At 38.9% G+C, this 14,311-nt stretch overlaps 1 protein-coding gene across 1 annotated transcript in view; it reads left to right on the top strand.

Annotated features, from left to right (window-relative positions):
• Window positions 1–14,311, top strand: part of Cfap299 (cilia and flagella associated protein 299) — a 507,653-nt gene that overhangs the window by 477,544 nt on the left and 15,798 nt on the right. Inside the window, exon 5 of the mRNA XM_041671499.1 lies at window positions 12,062–12,191. Coding sequence (XP_041527433.1) covers window positions 12,062–12,191 — 130 coding nt within the window. The remainder of the gene's footprint in view (window positions 1–12,061; window positions 12,192–14,311) is intronic.

Here is a 14,311-nt window from a genome sequence, read left to right as displayed (position 1 = left end):
TGCTGGACATCTGGATTGTTTTCTATTTCTGGTTATTCAAACAGTACTGCAATGGACATAGATGAGCAAGTGTCTATGTAGTAGGATAAATGCCCAAGAGTTATACAGCCACTTCTTAAAGTCGAGCTATTCCCAGCTTCCTGAGGAACCACCACTTGATTTCCATAATGGCTGTACAAGTCAACTCTCTCACAAGCAATGGAGGAGTGTTCCTTGTACTCCATACCCTCAACAGCATGATATGCAATTTGTTTTATTGATCTTAGCCATTCTGATAGGCATAAGATGAAATCACAAAGTAGTCTTCTTGATTTGCATTTCCCTAATGATTAAAGATGTTGAACATTTCTTAAATGTTTTGCTCAGCCTTTTGTGTTTCATCTTTTGAGGACTTTCTGCTTAGTTCTGTATCTCATTTTTAATTTTGTTTTATTGCTGTTTAGTTTCTTTATTTCTTTATATATTCTAAATAATAACCCTCTATCAGTTATGTGATTGATAAAGATTTTTCCCATTCTGTAGGCTGGTTTGTCCAAACATGTCTCAGTTTCATGAGATCTTATTTATTAATCATTGATCTTAGTGCCTGTACTTGTTCAGAAAGTCTTTTCATGTGCTGGTGTGTTCAAGCTAGTCCCTAATTCCTCTTCTGTTAGGGTCAGTGTATTTGGTATATGTTGAGATCCTTGATACACTTGGTGCTGTTTTGTGCAGTATGGTAAGTGTAGATCTATTTGCATTCTTTTATATGCAGTCATCCAGTTTCACGTGTGCCATTTGTTGAAGACTCTGTTTTTTTTTCTCCAGTGTGTATTTTGGCTTCTTTGTCAAAAATCAGGTATCCATAGATATGTGAACTTATATCTGAGTCCTCAATTAAATTCCATTGAATAATGTCTCTGTTTTTATGCCAATGCTATACATTTTTATTGCTATAGCTCTATAGTACAATTTGAATTCTGGGATGGTTATACTTCTGGTAGTAATTTTATTATTTAGAATTCTTTTAGCTGTACTGGTTGTGTGTGTGTTTCCATATGAAGTGAAAGATTTTTGGATTTATGTAAAGAATTGTGTTGGAGTTTTGATGGGGATTACACAGGAAATAGAAATATTTCAATTAGTCTATAGCTAGTATTTTCAGTATGAGGACAATAAATTAATAGAGAATACTGTGAATACAGAATACTGGCAAGTGTTTGTGAATCAGAAATAGTCAAAGACATTAGGAAATGGTTATACATTGCAAAAAAAATGTTGAGTCAGGAGCCAGTAAGGTAATAAAAATTATAATAAAAATAGAGAAGCTAATAAAAATTACTACATACCAACTAAAAGTAACCAAATAATGGCAACTAATAGGAACATTTGGCTTAACATCTATACCCTGAATCTGAAACTCTTCTAGTGTACAGTAGATTTCCGAACGTTCAACTCCATTTCCTTCTTCTCAATAGTAAGGATAGTAATAAAATATACAATGTTCTGATTATAATTATTTACACATAAAAAAGAAGCGGCATAGCTTCTGATATTACTAGGAGACACAATCTCAACAGCAAATTCTCTGATCCTCTGGCTTTTACAGTCTTTCTGCCCCTCTTCTGCAGTGTTCCCTGAACCATCGGTACAGAAATATTTTGTAGACATATCCATTAGTACTGAATTCGACAATCCTAGTTTTGATTGGTTGTGGTTTTCCACATAGAGGGGAAAGGGAAGGAAGAGATTATATAATTATATTGTATCAAAATAAAAAAAAACAAAACTTCCAAAAAAGGAAGTGGCATAGTACTTTTATATATGAGATATAAACGTTGCTACATAATTTTCTATCACAAGAACTTTTCTATGGTTACTGTCTCTTTGGCTCCCTGATTTCTTTACAGTCTCTTTCCATTATGGAATCATGATAAATATTACTTGATCTTAGGAAAACAAGCCCAATTCCTTAATTTTCAGATCATTTTGAAGTGTTTTCCTCATTTTCTTACTTCTTTCCTACACATGTTCTTAAAGAACTTAGTCTTATTCGGTAATATTTTCACATCTTCCCTTTAATTCTCTTTTAGCTGATTTTCTCCCATTATATCATTGTGAATGATCTCACTATAATATCCTTCAAAGTGTCAATTTTTTGTTGATCTTTCATTTTTTGTCTAATTTATAAACCATTTCTCACATATTGATGTGTTTGTTTGATTGGTTATCTTTTGTTTTTGTTGTGCTTAGAGACTCAGCATGATAGACAAGTATTCTACCACTGACAAAAAAAAATATTCAATCTCTCTGTTGTCTTTTTTGAAAATGTGTTTTTTCTATATAGTTTCTTCTCTCCTACCTTCCCTCCTTCCCTCCCTTCCTTTCTCTTTCCCTCTCTATCTCCTCTCTTTCTTTCTTCTGTAAGATATCTATGCTGGTTCTTTTTATTTCTGGTTATTTCTGCATCAATATTTTGGATTTTACCAGTCTTATCTACTTCTTCCTCTTTCTTTACAATGTTTATGGTCTCAAATTTCATCCTTTACTGCATATTCTTTGGCTATATCACTCCTGCCTTTGAATTTAGATCCTTGTTTTGATGCCACAGATACTTCACATCGATTATTTATATCACAAAATGTCTTAAAACTTCTAAAATTCATGCACCCTGTTTATGCAATTAATATATATTTGGCATCTACAGTGTGCCAGGTGTGAGCTTGGAGGACATGTCAGAAACAGAAGAACACGCAACAAAAAGCAAGCTCTCTGCTTTCATTTTCTTGGGTGTTTTCCAGGGATTTCAAAGTTCAGTCTGTTCAGAAGTGAACTGAAACTGCTCCTTCTACAATCAGTTCCTTCTTCTGCATTTTAGATCCACGTAAATGATTCCATATCTTAGAGATTCCATTAAAAATATCAAAGGAAATCTCGACTCCTGTCTTGTCCTTTTCACTCACATAACCAGTATGTCCATCTATGAGCCTGGTTCTTATCTTCCCAAATCCAGTCCTTTGTTCTCAGCTTTTTGTGTATAAGTCAGGATTATCTGAACCAGTTTTGCTTGCCCTTAAAGCAATTATCTACACTACTTTTATTCATAAGATTGTCCTCCTCCTTGACTAGACAGTAGACCCTAGAGTATAAAAACTTCAAAATTTTAGAAGTCTGGAATTTTACTGTAAATTTAATCTACTTCAATATTGCATTTAATCACAGAGCAGATAATCTATTCAAGAATTTAGATTACTCAGTCTCCTACTCCTGTATTTCAGTCAACTAAAGACTTAATTAAATTATTTAACTAAACCTAGGACAAAGGAAAATAAACGCACATGGATGGGCACTGAGGGCTTGTGCCTATGTCATCTTTAATAAGATTGTTATCCAATAACTCGGACTTAAATCATAATGATCATGAAGAACACACAGTCCTAGGATTTTACCTGTGAAAACTTTGTGTTCATGGAACACATATTCTTTCATAGAGGCACATTAACTTTAGAACCAGATAAGAATCCCTGTGTACTAATTAGTGCTGTTACAGAATATTTTAATTTGGTTTAATTTACATTTTTTGTGTCTATTGGTGACTTACTTTCATGTATGTTTGGGTACCATGTGTATGTTCGGTGCCCATGGAGGCCAGAAGAAGACACTGGATCCTCAGAAGTTGCAGTTACAGTTTTGAGTCATGATGTGGGTGCTGGGATTTGAAGCCTGGTGTGTGGAAGTATAACCAGTGACTTAATCGCTTGAAATAGATAAGGGAAAAGAAAATGAAGGAAAAAATATATAACCTATAATTTAAAATAAATTATATAATTTGTTTTCATTTAAAATATAAAACTAACTTCATAACTTATATTTGCAAATAAAAGAATAAAATTGTTGCAAAGATTCTGTAAATAAAAATATAGAATATTTTGTATATTTATATATTGTATATATTTATATATAATGTATAATAATAAATTTAATACTTTATTTTTTAGCTATTAATTTGTAATTTTTAGTTTATATAGTTATTTTTTCTAGAATCCTTGTTGACTTAATAACATTTGAAAATTTTAGGAGATTCACATTGGGAATAAGGATGTTATATAATTGTTAGTGTTACCATCACCAGGAATCCAGAGAATCAAATGGGAGAAAGAGTTATAATAAGAAACTTACTTCACAATAGCTGTATGCAAAATAAATATTTGTATAAGAATACACACCCTTAGAAAATAAACATCATCCGGAAGATATAACAAGTACTTACCCAGTTCATAATAATGATATATAGAACAATGAAAATATTTAAAACTCCAAAGAATAACCTGAAATTTAAATTCTTCCTGCCTAAGTCATTCATCCAACTAATATGAACTGGTTTTTCCACCAGGCATTGTTGCATAACACTGATTTGGTAGAACGTGGTAGAACCAGCCTCCAGTCAACACCAGGGTAAAGAAAACCCACGAACGTAGCCATAGCTTAGGAAAAAGTTTTGTCTATCTAAGGGTTAGACTATTTCTTTCTGAGAGTGTAGTAATATGGGGCGGCAGGGCTGCGTCCCCCACACCAGGCCGCCCACATGGCTAGCTTATGCCCCAAAATAATTACACAGACACTGTATTCTTTTAAGCACTGCTTGGCCCTTTAGCTCTAGCACTTACAGGATAATTCTCACATCCCGATCAACCCATCTCTAATAATCTGTGAGAACCGGTCTTACCGGGAAGATTCTAGCCTAGTCCATCCTGGGTTGGAGCTTCATGCCGGGAGCGGGGCATGGCGTCTCTGCTGAGGCGTCTGCTCCCGAGACAGCAGAGCTGTGGAGTCTCTGAGCTCACTTCCTCTTCCTCCCAGTGTTCTGTCCTGTTTTCTCCTCCCACCTATCCTCTAACCAATAAAATGGGCCAGGGCAGTGCCTTTATTAGCCAATGACCTTCCTCCATCATTTCCCCTTTTTCGGTTTAAACAAAAAAAAAGGCTTTAACTTTAACATAGCAAAATTACATATAACAAAACAGTTATCAAGTAAAAGTTACAATAATCTTTATCATAACTAAGGAAAACTATAACTATAACTAGCTATTCTTAACTCCATCAAAGACTCCAGAAAGATATAATATTACCTAAGTAAACAAGAACTAAGAAACTTCAAATTCTAGAAATGACAAAGACATCTCGCTGCCTGGACAGTCACCCAAAGTTCTTTTGTACCGTTGGGGCATCCATCTTCAGCCTTCAGGCCCATGGTATCCAGCAGACATTTCCATAAAGCAGGAAAATTCAAAGTCAGTTCAGTCACTATCTGTTGTGTCCTGTAGAATGTCTCACAGACTCTTTCAAAATGAATCAGGAACCCCGAAAGATCATCTCACCTTAGGCAAGTTCAGTAGTCCTCTCTCTGCGGGTTCTCTGTGTCCAGTTTATGCAATAGTCCAGGCAAGAGCAGTTTCTTGCCCAAATGGCTATCAAAACTCCATAACGAGCCTCTTCGATGCCCATCTTCCTCTTGAAATAGATTGGTGCTGCCAGGAGCAGAGTGTCTCATTGTCATGAAAAGTCCTCAGTTATTAAAACATTAAATGTCCTATTCTGTAATCTTTGAAAGACATGAAGAATGTCTATCTAAAATATATCTCTATATATCTAGAAAATCTAACTAACATGACTACAAACTTGACTATTATGATTATCTATAACTACCTATATACATTACATTTTTAAATGAACTACACAATCACAATACCTTAATCAATATCAGAAATACATATACATTTAACAAAATTGACCTTAAATCGCTATCAATAAAGCAAAATCTATACTAATGCAAATTATTCATATCTATATCATATCCCCCTTTAAATGTAAAAGAACATTTATAAACATTTTTTGGGAATTTGGGCGCAGTTATTTCTCTCCAAACTGCTTCCTGCTGAATGGGGGCGTCGTTAATTTGGTCTTTCATGGTATAACCTGTGTGCTAGTTTCATCTCAGTTGGCAGTTGAGCGAAGCAATTTTTTGAAGGCGTTCACACCAACCCTTCAGGAGGGCGTGGTCCATCATACCAAATCGGAATAGAAGAAATGAACAGCGTCTCATCCTCTGTGAAAACAAAATAAGAAACTCCTTTCCAAAGTATCATGTCCTTAGATCCAAATTTCAAATTTAAGGCATTTTCAAAGTATCTATGTTGGATTAGTTCAGCAGCATTTATAAACAAATATCTTTTAGCAGTTGTTTGTCCTTCCTCAGCATTCAAACAATTCAAAGAGAGCATAATAGCATACAGTATCAAAATTCTCTGTGTATTTTCCATCTTTGTGCAGCTGTGTTTTAACCTCTATTTTGTTTATTTTTACTTTTAACTCTTTGCTTTTTGAGGCAGGTTCTCTGTATCTTTGACCTGAAGTAACTCTGTAGACCAGGCTGTCTTTGAACTCTCAGAGATCTGCCTGTCTCTGCCTCCCAGGCATTCGGGATTAAAGGTGTATACTACTACACCTTGAACTCACAGAGATCTGTTTGTCTCTGCCTTCTAGGCACTGGGATTAAAGGCGTGTGCTACCACACACAACAACTCTCTTCCTTTTTTTATGTTTTTTACTTTAAGAACTTCAACTTTTAGTCTGCGTATATTTTTAACACACTGTAAACCATTTAAAATTTTTCTTTGTCTTTGAATCTCTCTTTACTGTATCTCTCTCTGTTTTTCTGACCACATGAGTCTTTAATTTACCAAGCAATATCAGTAGGACTAAAGGCGTGGCTTTGCCAGCTAGATCCAGTCCATTCCTTAGTTTTCCAGCCTCATGGCTGAGGTACTGGCTGTAGCCAGCAAGCGAGCTTCAGCAGCCTATGCTAACAAACCGCACAAACCGCCTGCGTAAAAGAGTCAGAGTTTGTCCTGGCAGGACAGCCCAGAAAGCCGGCATTTTTAAATGGCGCAGCTTTTTTCCTGCTATGGCTGAAAACCGAAAAGCATGTGTTCAGCTTTTTGTCAACACCGTTTAAGTGTTTTGTGGCAGGACCTCTTAATGAGCTGCAGGCTTTTGCAGATAAAGCTGAGTCAGGAAGCCTCTCTTAGATGAGGCGCCCGCTTGCCTCTAGCAAGCAGAGCAGACCCGAGAACACAGAGAGTCTAGTTGCCATCAAACAAATCGTAGCACTTTACTCCAAATACTCTATTCAAAAGCTCTGTCTCCCGCAGGAGCCAGACAGAGATTGCAATGGCGACACAGCCCCAGGAAGTCGCACTTTAAAATGACACAGCCTTTTTTCTGCTACTGTTGCTGAATCAGGAAATCTCTCTACAGCACGCCACCAACAAACAGCAAAAATCTGTGTTAAACTCTCGCTCCCTTATTTTTAAGTCTTCTCAGGTTTTTTAAGTGGGTTTAGTTGTTCACACGTCTGGGCGCCAAATGTAGTAATATGGGGCGGCAGGGCTGCGTCCCCCACACCAGGCCGCCCACATGGCTAGCTTATGCCCCAAAATAATTACACAGACACTGTATTCTTTTAAGCACTGCTTGGCCCTTTAGCTCTAGCACTTACAGGATAATTCTCACATCCCGATCAACCCATCTCTAATAATCTGTGAGAACCGGTCTTACCGGGAAGATTCTAGCCTAGTCCATCCTGGGTTGGAGCTTCATGCCGGGAGCGGGGCATGGCGTCTCTGCTGAGGCGTCTGCTCCCGAGACAGCAGAGCTGTGGAGTCTCTGAGCTCACTTCCTCTTCCTCCCAGTGTTCTGTCCTGTTTTCTCCTCCCACCTATCCTCTAACCAATAAAATGGGCCAGGGCAGTGCCTTTATTAGCCAATGACCTTCCTCCATCATGAGAGGAAAAAGGAACATGGATGGTTACTGATGGTAACTTCCTCTTTACTTGACCATCTTTCTTTACGTACACACGCACACTCACGCTCACAGTCATTCACTCTGTCTCTTATGCACTCACTCTTCTTCTCCATCTCTCACACTTCTCTCTCTCCACCGCGGCCTTCTCTCAACATGGCCGCTCCTCTACTTTCCCATTCTGCATGGCCACTGCTTCTCTGCTGCCTCTGCTTCCCTCACAGCCACACTCTGGACATTTTTAAGTCACGTTTTCAGGGCCCGACCCATTCTCAAAAACCAAGATAAGTCACGTAGTTTCTTTCTCTCAGGCTAGGAATGTCACGATGACCGGACAGTGAGCAACCATGGCCTTGCACGTAGCTCTAAGTTGGTGAGGGCTCCCAGATCGTAAATGATTGGCTGAACCTTGAGGTTGGGGAGTACGTGCAGAAAGGTCCATTGCTACAGGGAATCATGTCTAAAGTTGCTTCAAACTCTGACCTTGGATCAGCAATAAACAGCACCTGGGAGAATGACCTCATGTATTTGTCTCTTGGGGCAACCAGATATTGTCTCCAAGGGCAACCAGCCTGATTTGAATTTGCTATGGAGTCTAAAGTTAGCTGCGTGTGTGTAACAGGCTGTCTTTGTGAATGAGAATCCTATGTCAGTCTTAGCAATGTAAAATAGCCTCGTATTGCTTCCATTCATCAAAATTATTCAGCTAGTAGAAATCTTCCTTCTGACCATCCACAGCTACATGTGTGCCCAGGAGATGCAATATTTTCATGAGAGAAACGCACGCGCAGTGGGAATACACACAAAGCTGTTCTAAGGGAAGAAATGAAGTTCTTAGGGAAGAAATGAAGTGACTCAAGAGAGAAATTACAGACAGGAGTAACTGGTTTCCTCAGTCAGTGACCCCATGACCTTTCCAGGTGGGGCTCCCCACCAGGGAATCATGCATCTGATGGGTCGACCTGCTGAACACTAATTGTCACCTTCTGTATACTCCCATGGTGGCTCTCAGCAGTTGTAGGCTGAAAAGCCTAGATATATTGACAATAGAGATGTAAATCATAGAGCAGAGACTATACAATTAATTTCAAATCATTAAAATAAAACTTGGAGGGAAAAACCAGACATTATTTTTATTTTCGTGAGATTCACAATGACGTAGAGTTTGATTCATCAAACATTAAATATGCTACAATTTTGGACTAAACATCTTTTTTAATACTGGTATGAACAGAGCATGAAACATTTTGAAATACACATTATCGCTTTTAAAACATTTTATGATAACAGAAGCATTGCTAATCATTGCACGGAGAAGGGATGAGTTGGTAAGTAACACTAACAAGTACCCACATGTTGGAGCCCTAGACTGTATATGATTTTCTTTTTTGCATTTTCAAACATAGAGGCCATGCCAAGCCATTTGTGCTAGTATGTTCCTAGCCAGCTCAATCTTTGGCCCTTGTGTTTCATGAAACTCCACATATCTTTAGCACCTGGCTTCCTCTCGTTCCCCATTTCCGCAGGCAGGAAGGAAACTATAGACCTATCAAAAGTGGCAAATGTGGCTTCTGCATATGCCTCGTTGGCTAAACATCTACCACGTGGTTGCACAGAGGGCAAGAGCTGAATTATAGTCTGGAGGATTGCCCACCAAGAAATGAAACATTTGTATGGTGGTGACTGGTTAGCCTATGTGGAAGAGCTTCCCAAAGCCTTCTCAGCAGAAGGAAGTTGGGCATGTGAGCAACAGGCTGGACTCTTAATCCTAGAGGTCTCCATTTCCAGGTGGGGTTGGTGAGAAACTGAGGTAGTTCATTGGGCTTACAACAGGATCCAGGAGGTTTTGTTAAGTAATTCTCTCTATCAAATGCTAATCATTAGCAATGAGAATTGGCAGAAAATTAAAGCTACTTAGGAGGAAAAAGTATTGACAAACCAAATTGTTTCATCAAAAGCACCATGCACCATATAAATTCAATTTTTATATAAAGAGTATTTTTAATAAAGTCTGCCTGGGTTTCCATAAGGCTTCACCTGAGGTCTGAGCAACAAGATTGGAATGTGTGATATAAGCCATGCCACTGTATGCACAGTTATGACTCAGGAGCTGTGATGGGATTATCTATATCTCTATATCTCATAAATAATTATTTAGACACATATGTCAAGTTGAAAGGCACAATATGTCCCCCTATTCTAATCTTGCAATCTCTTAACTGAAAGTCAATAAGGTGAGGTCAAATTATCTTCTTTCTTCAGGTGAAACTGAATTTGAAAACCTAGTCTGGGAGGAGGCAGTGTTAAATTAGCTGCCAAGACGTGGCTAAGCCTTTGCCACTAGGTCCCCAGAACTCAGTCTTTCCTCTGCTGCCCTGGTCCTGTTAGAGACTTTACCTATCTTGTTAGTGTTATTCCCAAGTACTAGCTGGAGGGTGAGATGCCCCAATCCAAACAGGGGCTTCCTGATGCTCCCTGAAGAGCCGACTAAAGCAGAGCAGTGATTGGAAGCCATTTCTTCTCACCCCGCCACAGAAAGGGCAGCCATTCTCGTCAAACTCTACCTGCCCAATGACAAAAGCACAGGATCTGTGCAAGCAGTTCTGGGTGCTGGCAAGATACTGTTTTCAGACACAAAGGCAATACCCAGGTCCCCCAAACAACAGAACAATTAAGAAGAATTTAATCGGTGAAGACATCTTGTTCAAAAGAAGGAAGAGAAGAGTAGTGGGCCAAACAACCCGGATGTAGAATATGGGGAAACTAATTAAAACTATGTAGGGCAAGGCCTTTAGAGATGACTCAACAAGAAAGAACATGTACTGCTTTACAGAGGACCCTGGATCTGTTCTCAAACAGGTCACAACCACTTGTAAGTACAGCCATAAGGGATCTGACACCTAGACCCTCCCCATATTCCTGGACTAACACAAAATGAAACTTTTTTAAAAAAAATTAAAGTATATACTACAAATATTTGAAAAATAGATCTATAAACTGTATACTTGTAACTCACTATGCCTGTCCTACAGGCCGTAGCCTGGTACAGCTGGCAAGTCGGGCAAGGGGCTGGATGGAGATTGAAACACACACACACACACACACACACACACAGAGAGAGAGAGAGAGAGAGAGAGAGAGAGAGAGAGAGAGAGCACTCGTCCTTATATAGTGCCTTCCCTGACCAATGCCCACACCCTAGCTCTCGGAATCCTTCAGCTGCAGCCACCAGAAACCATTCCCCTGTCTCGTGCTCTGAGCAGCTGCAAATACAGGAAAACAAATTATTTTGCTCAGAGCAGCTGCAAGCATAACAAGTTGTTTACTCCAGCAGACAAGGGGGTCACAGGAAATTCAAGTTCTGGGGGTCCACAGTCTCCAACATACACTTACCTTGATCTTTGTAATTTTAAAAGCAAGCTTAACATTGAAAATGTCTTGATAAGAACACACATTAAAGAAACTGTACTGAAGATTCTTTCAGTTCAAAGGGCAGTATTGTATTCAGTATTGACAAGCAAAAGCAAGAAGTGGAAAAAGCTAGAAGTCCTCCATACACTGTTTTTGAAAGTAAAATGATAGAATAGTTAGACAGTTGAAAGAGCATTTGTATGCTTTGAAACACACAAGTTTGGCAAGGAATGTTATCTATATGACTTGGAAGACCTTGACCATGCTGGTCACCTTGTCTAGCCTCCTGTCATTTGAGATGAGAACATCTTCATATGGATATCCTCTTGAATACAACAAAACATGTCTGTCCTATGATAACCAATCAAACGTAAAGTTCCTCCACTCCCTGGGAAATGAATTGAAACAGAAACCCTGGAAAAAATAAGTCAATGTGAACTTGTTTTGAATGGAAAGAGGTGACTTTGTCTGCCCTTCTTCCCATTAAACAGTCTTTTTATACCCTGAAGAGTCTACCATGGAACAAATAATCTTAAATTGCATCAATTTTCTCCGTGACTTCCTGTGAATGTAATACTAGAATAAGTCCTATGTCTTACAGTGTCCAAACCAGGAAATCATGTAAAATCATTATAAGTATGTACCTAAATGATTGAGAATAACATCTCATAATATTTCAGCTAGAATTCAAACCTCAGATGTGTTCGCCATGGTTATTCTTGAGGATGAACTGCCCCAAATATTTTCTGAAGTGTGTATCGTTTTAATGTGTTAGACATCCTAATTCTTTATAAATATTTACTTTTACAGCTTTTACAACTGGGACAGCCATATTGCTGTTTGCAATTCAAGTCCCAATTACCAAGTGATGGGTGACAACCCTGAAGGCTTACTTTTTAAATATAAAAGAGACAGGAAAATCCTCAACGTTGACCCAAAGGTAATTGTAACTTATCTGTTTCTTCAAAATGTGTTGTGTTTCTACTCAGTCAAAAAAAATTTTAAATGTCTGACACCCTTATGGCTTGGGAGTTTTGTATGTTTGTTTTGTATCTTAGAGGTGAATAATTTCTTTGAAACATGAGCATTCAAAAAGAAAGAAGAGACAAGGAGAGAAGAGAAAGAGAATGGGGGAGGGAAGAAAGGAAGAAGAGAGGAAGGATGGGAGAGAGAGAGGGAGGGAGAGACGGAGGGAGGCATTCCTCCAAAGTTTGTTTGGTAGATTATGAGAAGAAAGAGTTTATGTGGGAATGAAGTAGAACTAAGCATAGTCAGATTAGAGAGATTGGATAATCTGTTCACTCTGATCATTAGGGGACTAGTCTTTTCATTGGAAGCATTAGTAGAGGGAGATTCTTAACCTTGTTTTTATATTCATGTGGTGCTTTTAAAGAAAATGCCCCCAAAGGGAATGGCAATATTAGGAGGTGTGACTTTGTTGGAGGAAGTGTGTCAATGTGAAGGTGAGTTTGGGGGTTTCATATATGCTCAAGCCACACCCAATGTCCCAGATCACTTCTTGTTGCCTGGACAAGCTTTAGAACTCAGCTACCTTTCCCACACCATGCCTGCCTGCAGGCTGCCATGCCCCACCATGGTGGTAATGGACTAAACCTTACCTATAATCTCAGCAACTTGGAGACTCAGGCAGAGGACTGCTGTGAAATAAGATCAGCTTGAGGTACACGGTGAGTTCTAGAGCAGCCTTGGCCAGAGAGACCCTGTCAAATGCTAGACAAATTTGACAAACAAATACACCTATTACTGTACTTCTAAGTGTTACTTTAGAAAATGTTTCATTAAAATATTTTAAAGACATGTCCTTTGGTACTTTGAATTTCATCAAGGGCAAATATTTACATCTTACATATTTTCAAAAGTTAAAACGGCTTTAAGAATTTTGATCACCACTTGTATATTTAGGGATAAAAGTTAAACCTTTGAGTAACATTGTTATATGCTGGGGTTGTGATGGAGGAAGGTCATTGGCTAATAAAGGAACTGCCTTGGCCCATTTTATTGGTTAGAAGATAGGTGGGAGGAGTAAACAGAACAGAACGCTGGGAGGAACAGGAAGTTAGGTCAGTCTCGACAGCTCTCCTCTCGGGAGCAGACGCCTGAGAGAGACGCAATGCCCCCGCTCCCAGGATGAAGCTCCGACCCAGGATGGACATAGGCTAGAATCTTCCTGGTAAGCGTACCTTGGGGTGCCATACACAGATGATTAGAAATGGGCTAAATTAATATGTGAGAATTAGCCTAGAAGAGAATGGGCCAAGCAGTGTTTAAATGAATACAGTTTGTGTGTTGTTATTTCGGGCATAAGCTAGCCGTGCGGGCGGCTGGGGTGCTGGGGACGCAGCCCCACCGCCGCCTTTATTACTACAGGGTTATTTGAGTGTTTATTAACTCATTAATAACTTTTTGCCTTTGTTTTTTACTTGGGTTTGTTGCTGGTGTTGGTCATTCCTATGACAGTCTAAAATCCAAAGACAAAGGAAACAATATTCCAGAATGCAAAACATAAGAATTGTGTGATATCCATGTGATAGAGGCAAAGCTGCACCAAAGGCCTTAGCCATAGGCTATTGGGTTTTAAATCTTTTTCTAAAAGTTTTAGAGATATAAAGGGTCCAAAGAATGACTGAATGAAACTGTGCAAGAAATAGCGTTGGTTGTGTTCACATTCATATGGAAGAGCAGATCCAGCTGAACAGAAGCTGTTTTTCTTCAGCCTGTCAATCTAGACAGTAGTATCCAAGGTTGGATCTTGAGTGTGAGCTATCCTGGAGCCCAGATGGTCTCCAGGCATAGGCAAAACAGACCACTGGAGAGGCATTAAAACATACAAAAGTTGTGATCTTGCTGCCTTTGAAAAAAAATTCCCAAAAGTTACTGCATGTATGTTCTCTCGTATTCCATGGCTCGTGTGTAGCTGGATGTGGTCTGAAAGTCTTGGCAGTGTTTTGTTTCTTTTAGGTCCCCATGTACCTAACTGGAAACATGGGTTCTGAGACCAGGAAAGGAGACATTGGATGCACAGCTAAGGAGCTTTTATCC

This window comes from Microtus oregoni, unplaced genomic scaffold (genome assembly GCF_018167655.1).
Source record: "Microtus oregoni isolate MIOR12 unplaced genomic scaffold, Mior012 000021F_ref0000039, whole genome shotgun sequence".
Classification (NCBI taxonomy): Eukaryota; Metazoa; Chordata; class Mammalia; order Rodentia; family Cricetidae; genus Microtus; species Microtus oregoni.
Note: the sequence above shows the minus strand (reverse complement) of the source record. Positions and strands in the feature narration are given on the sequence as shown.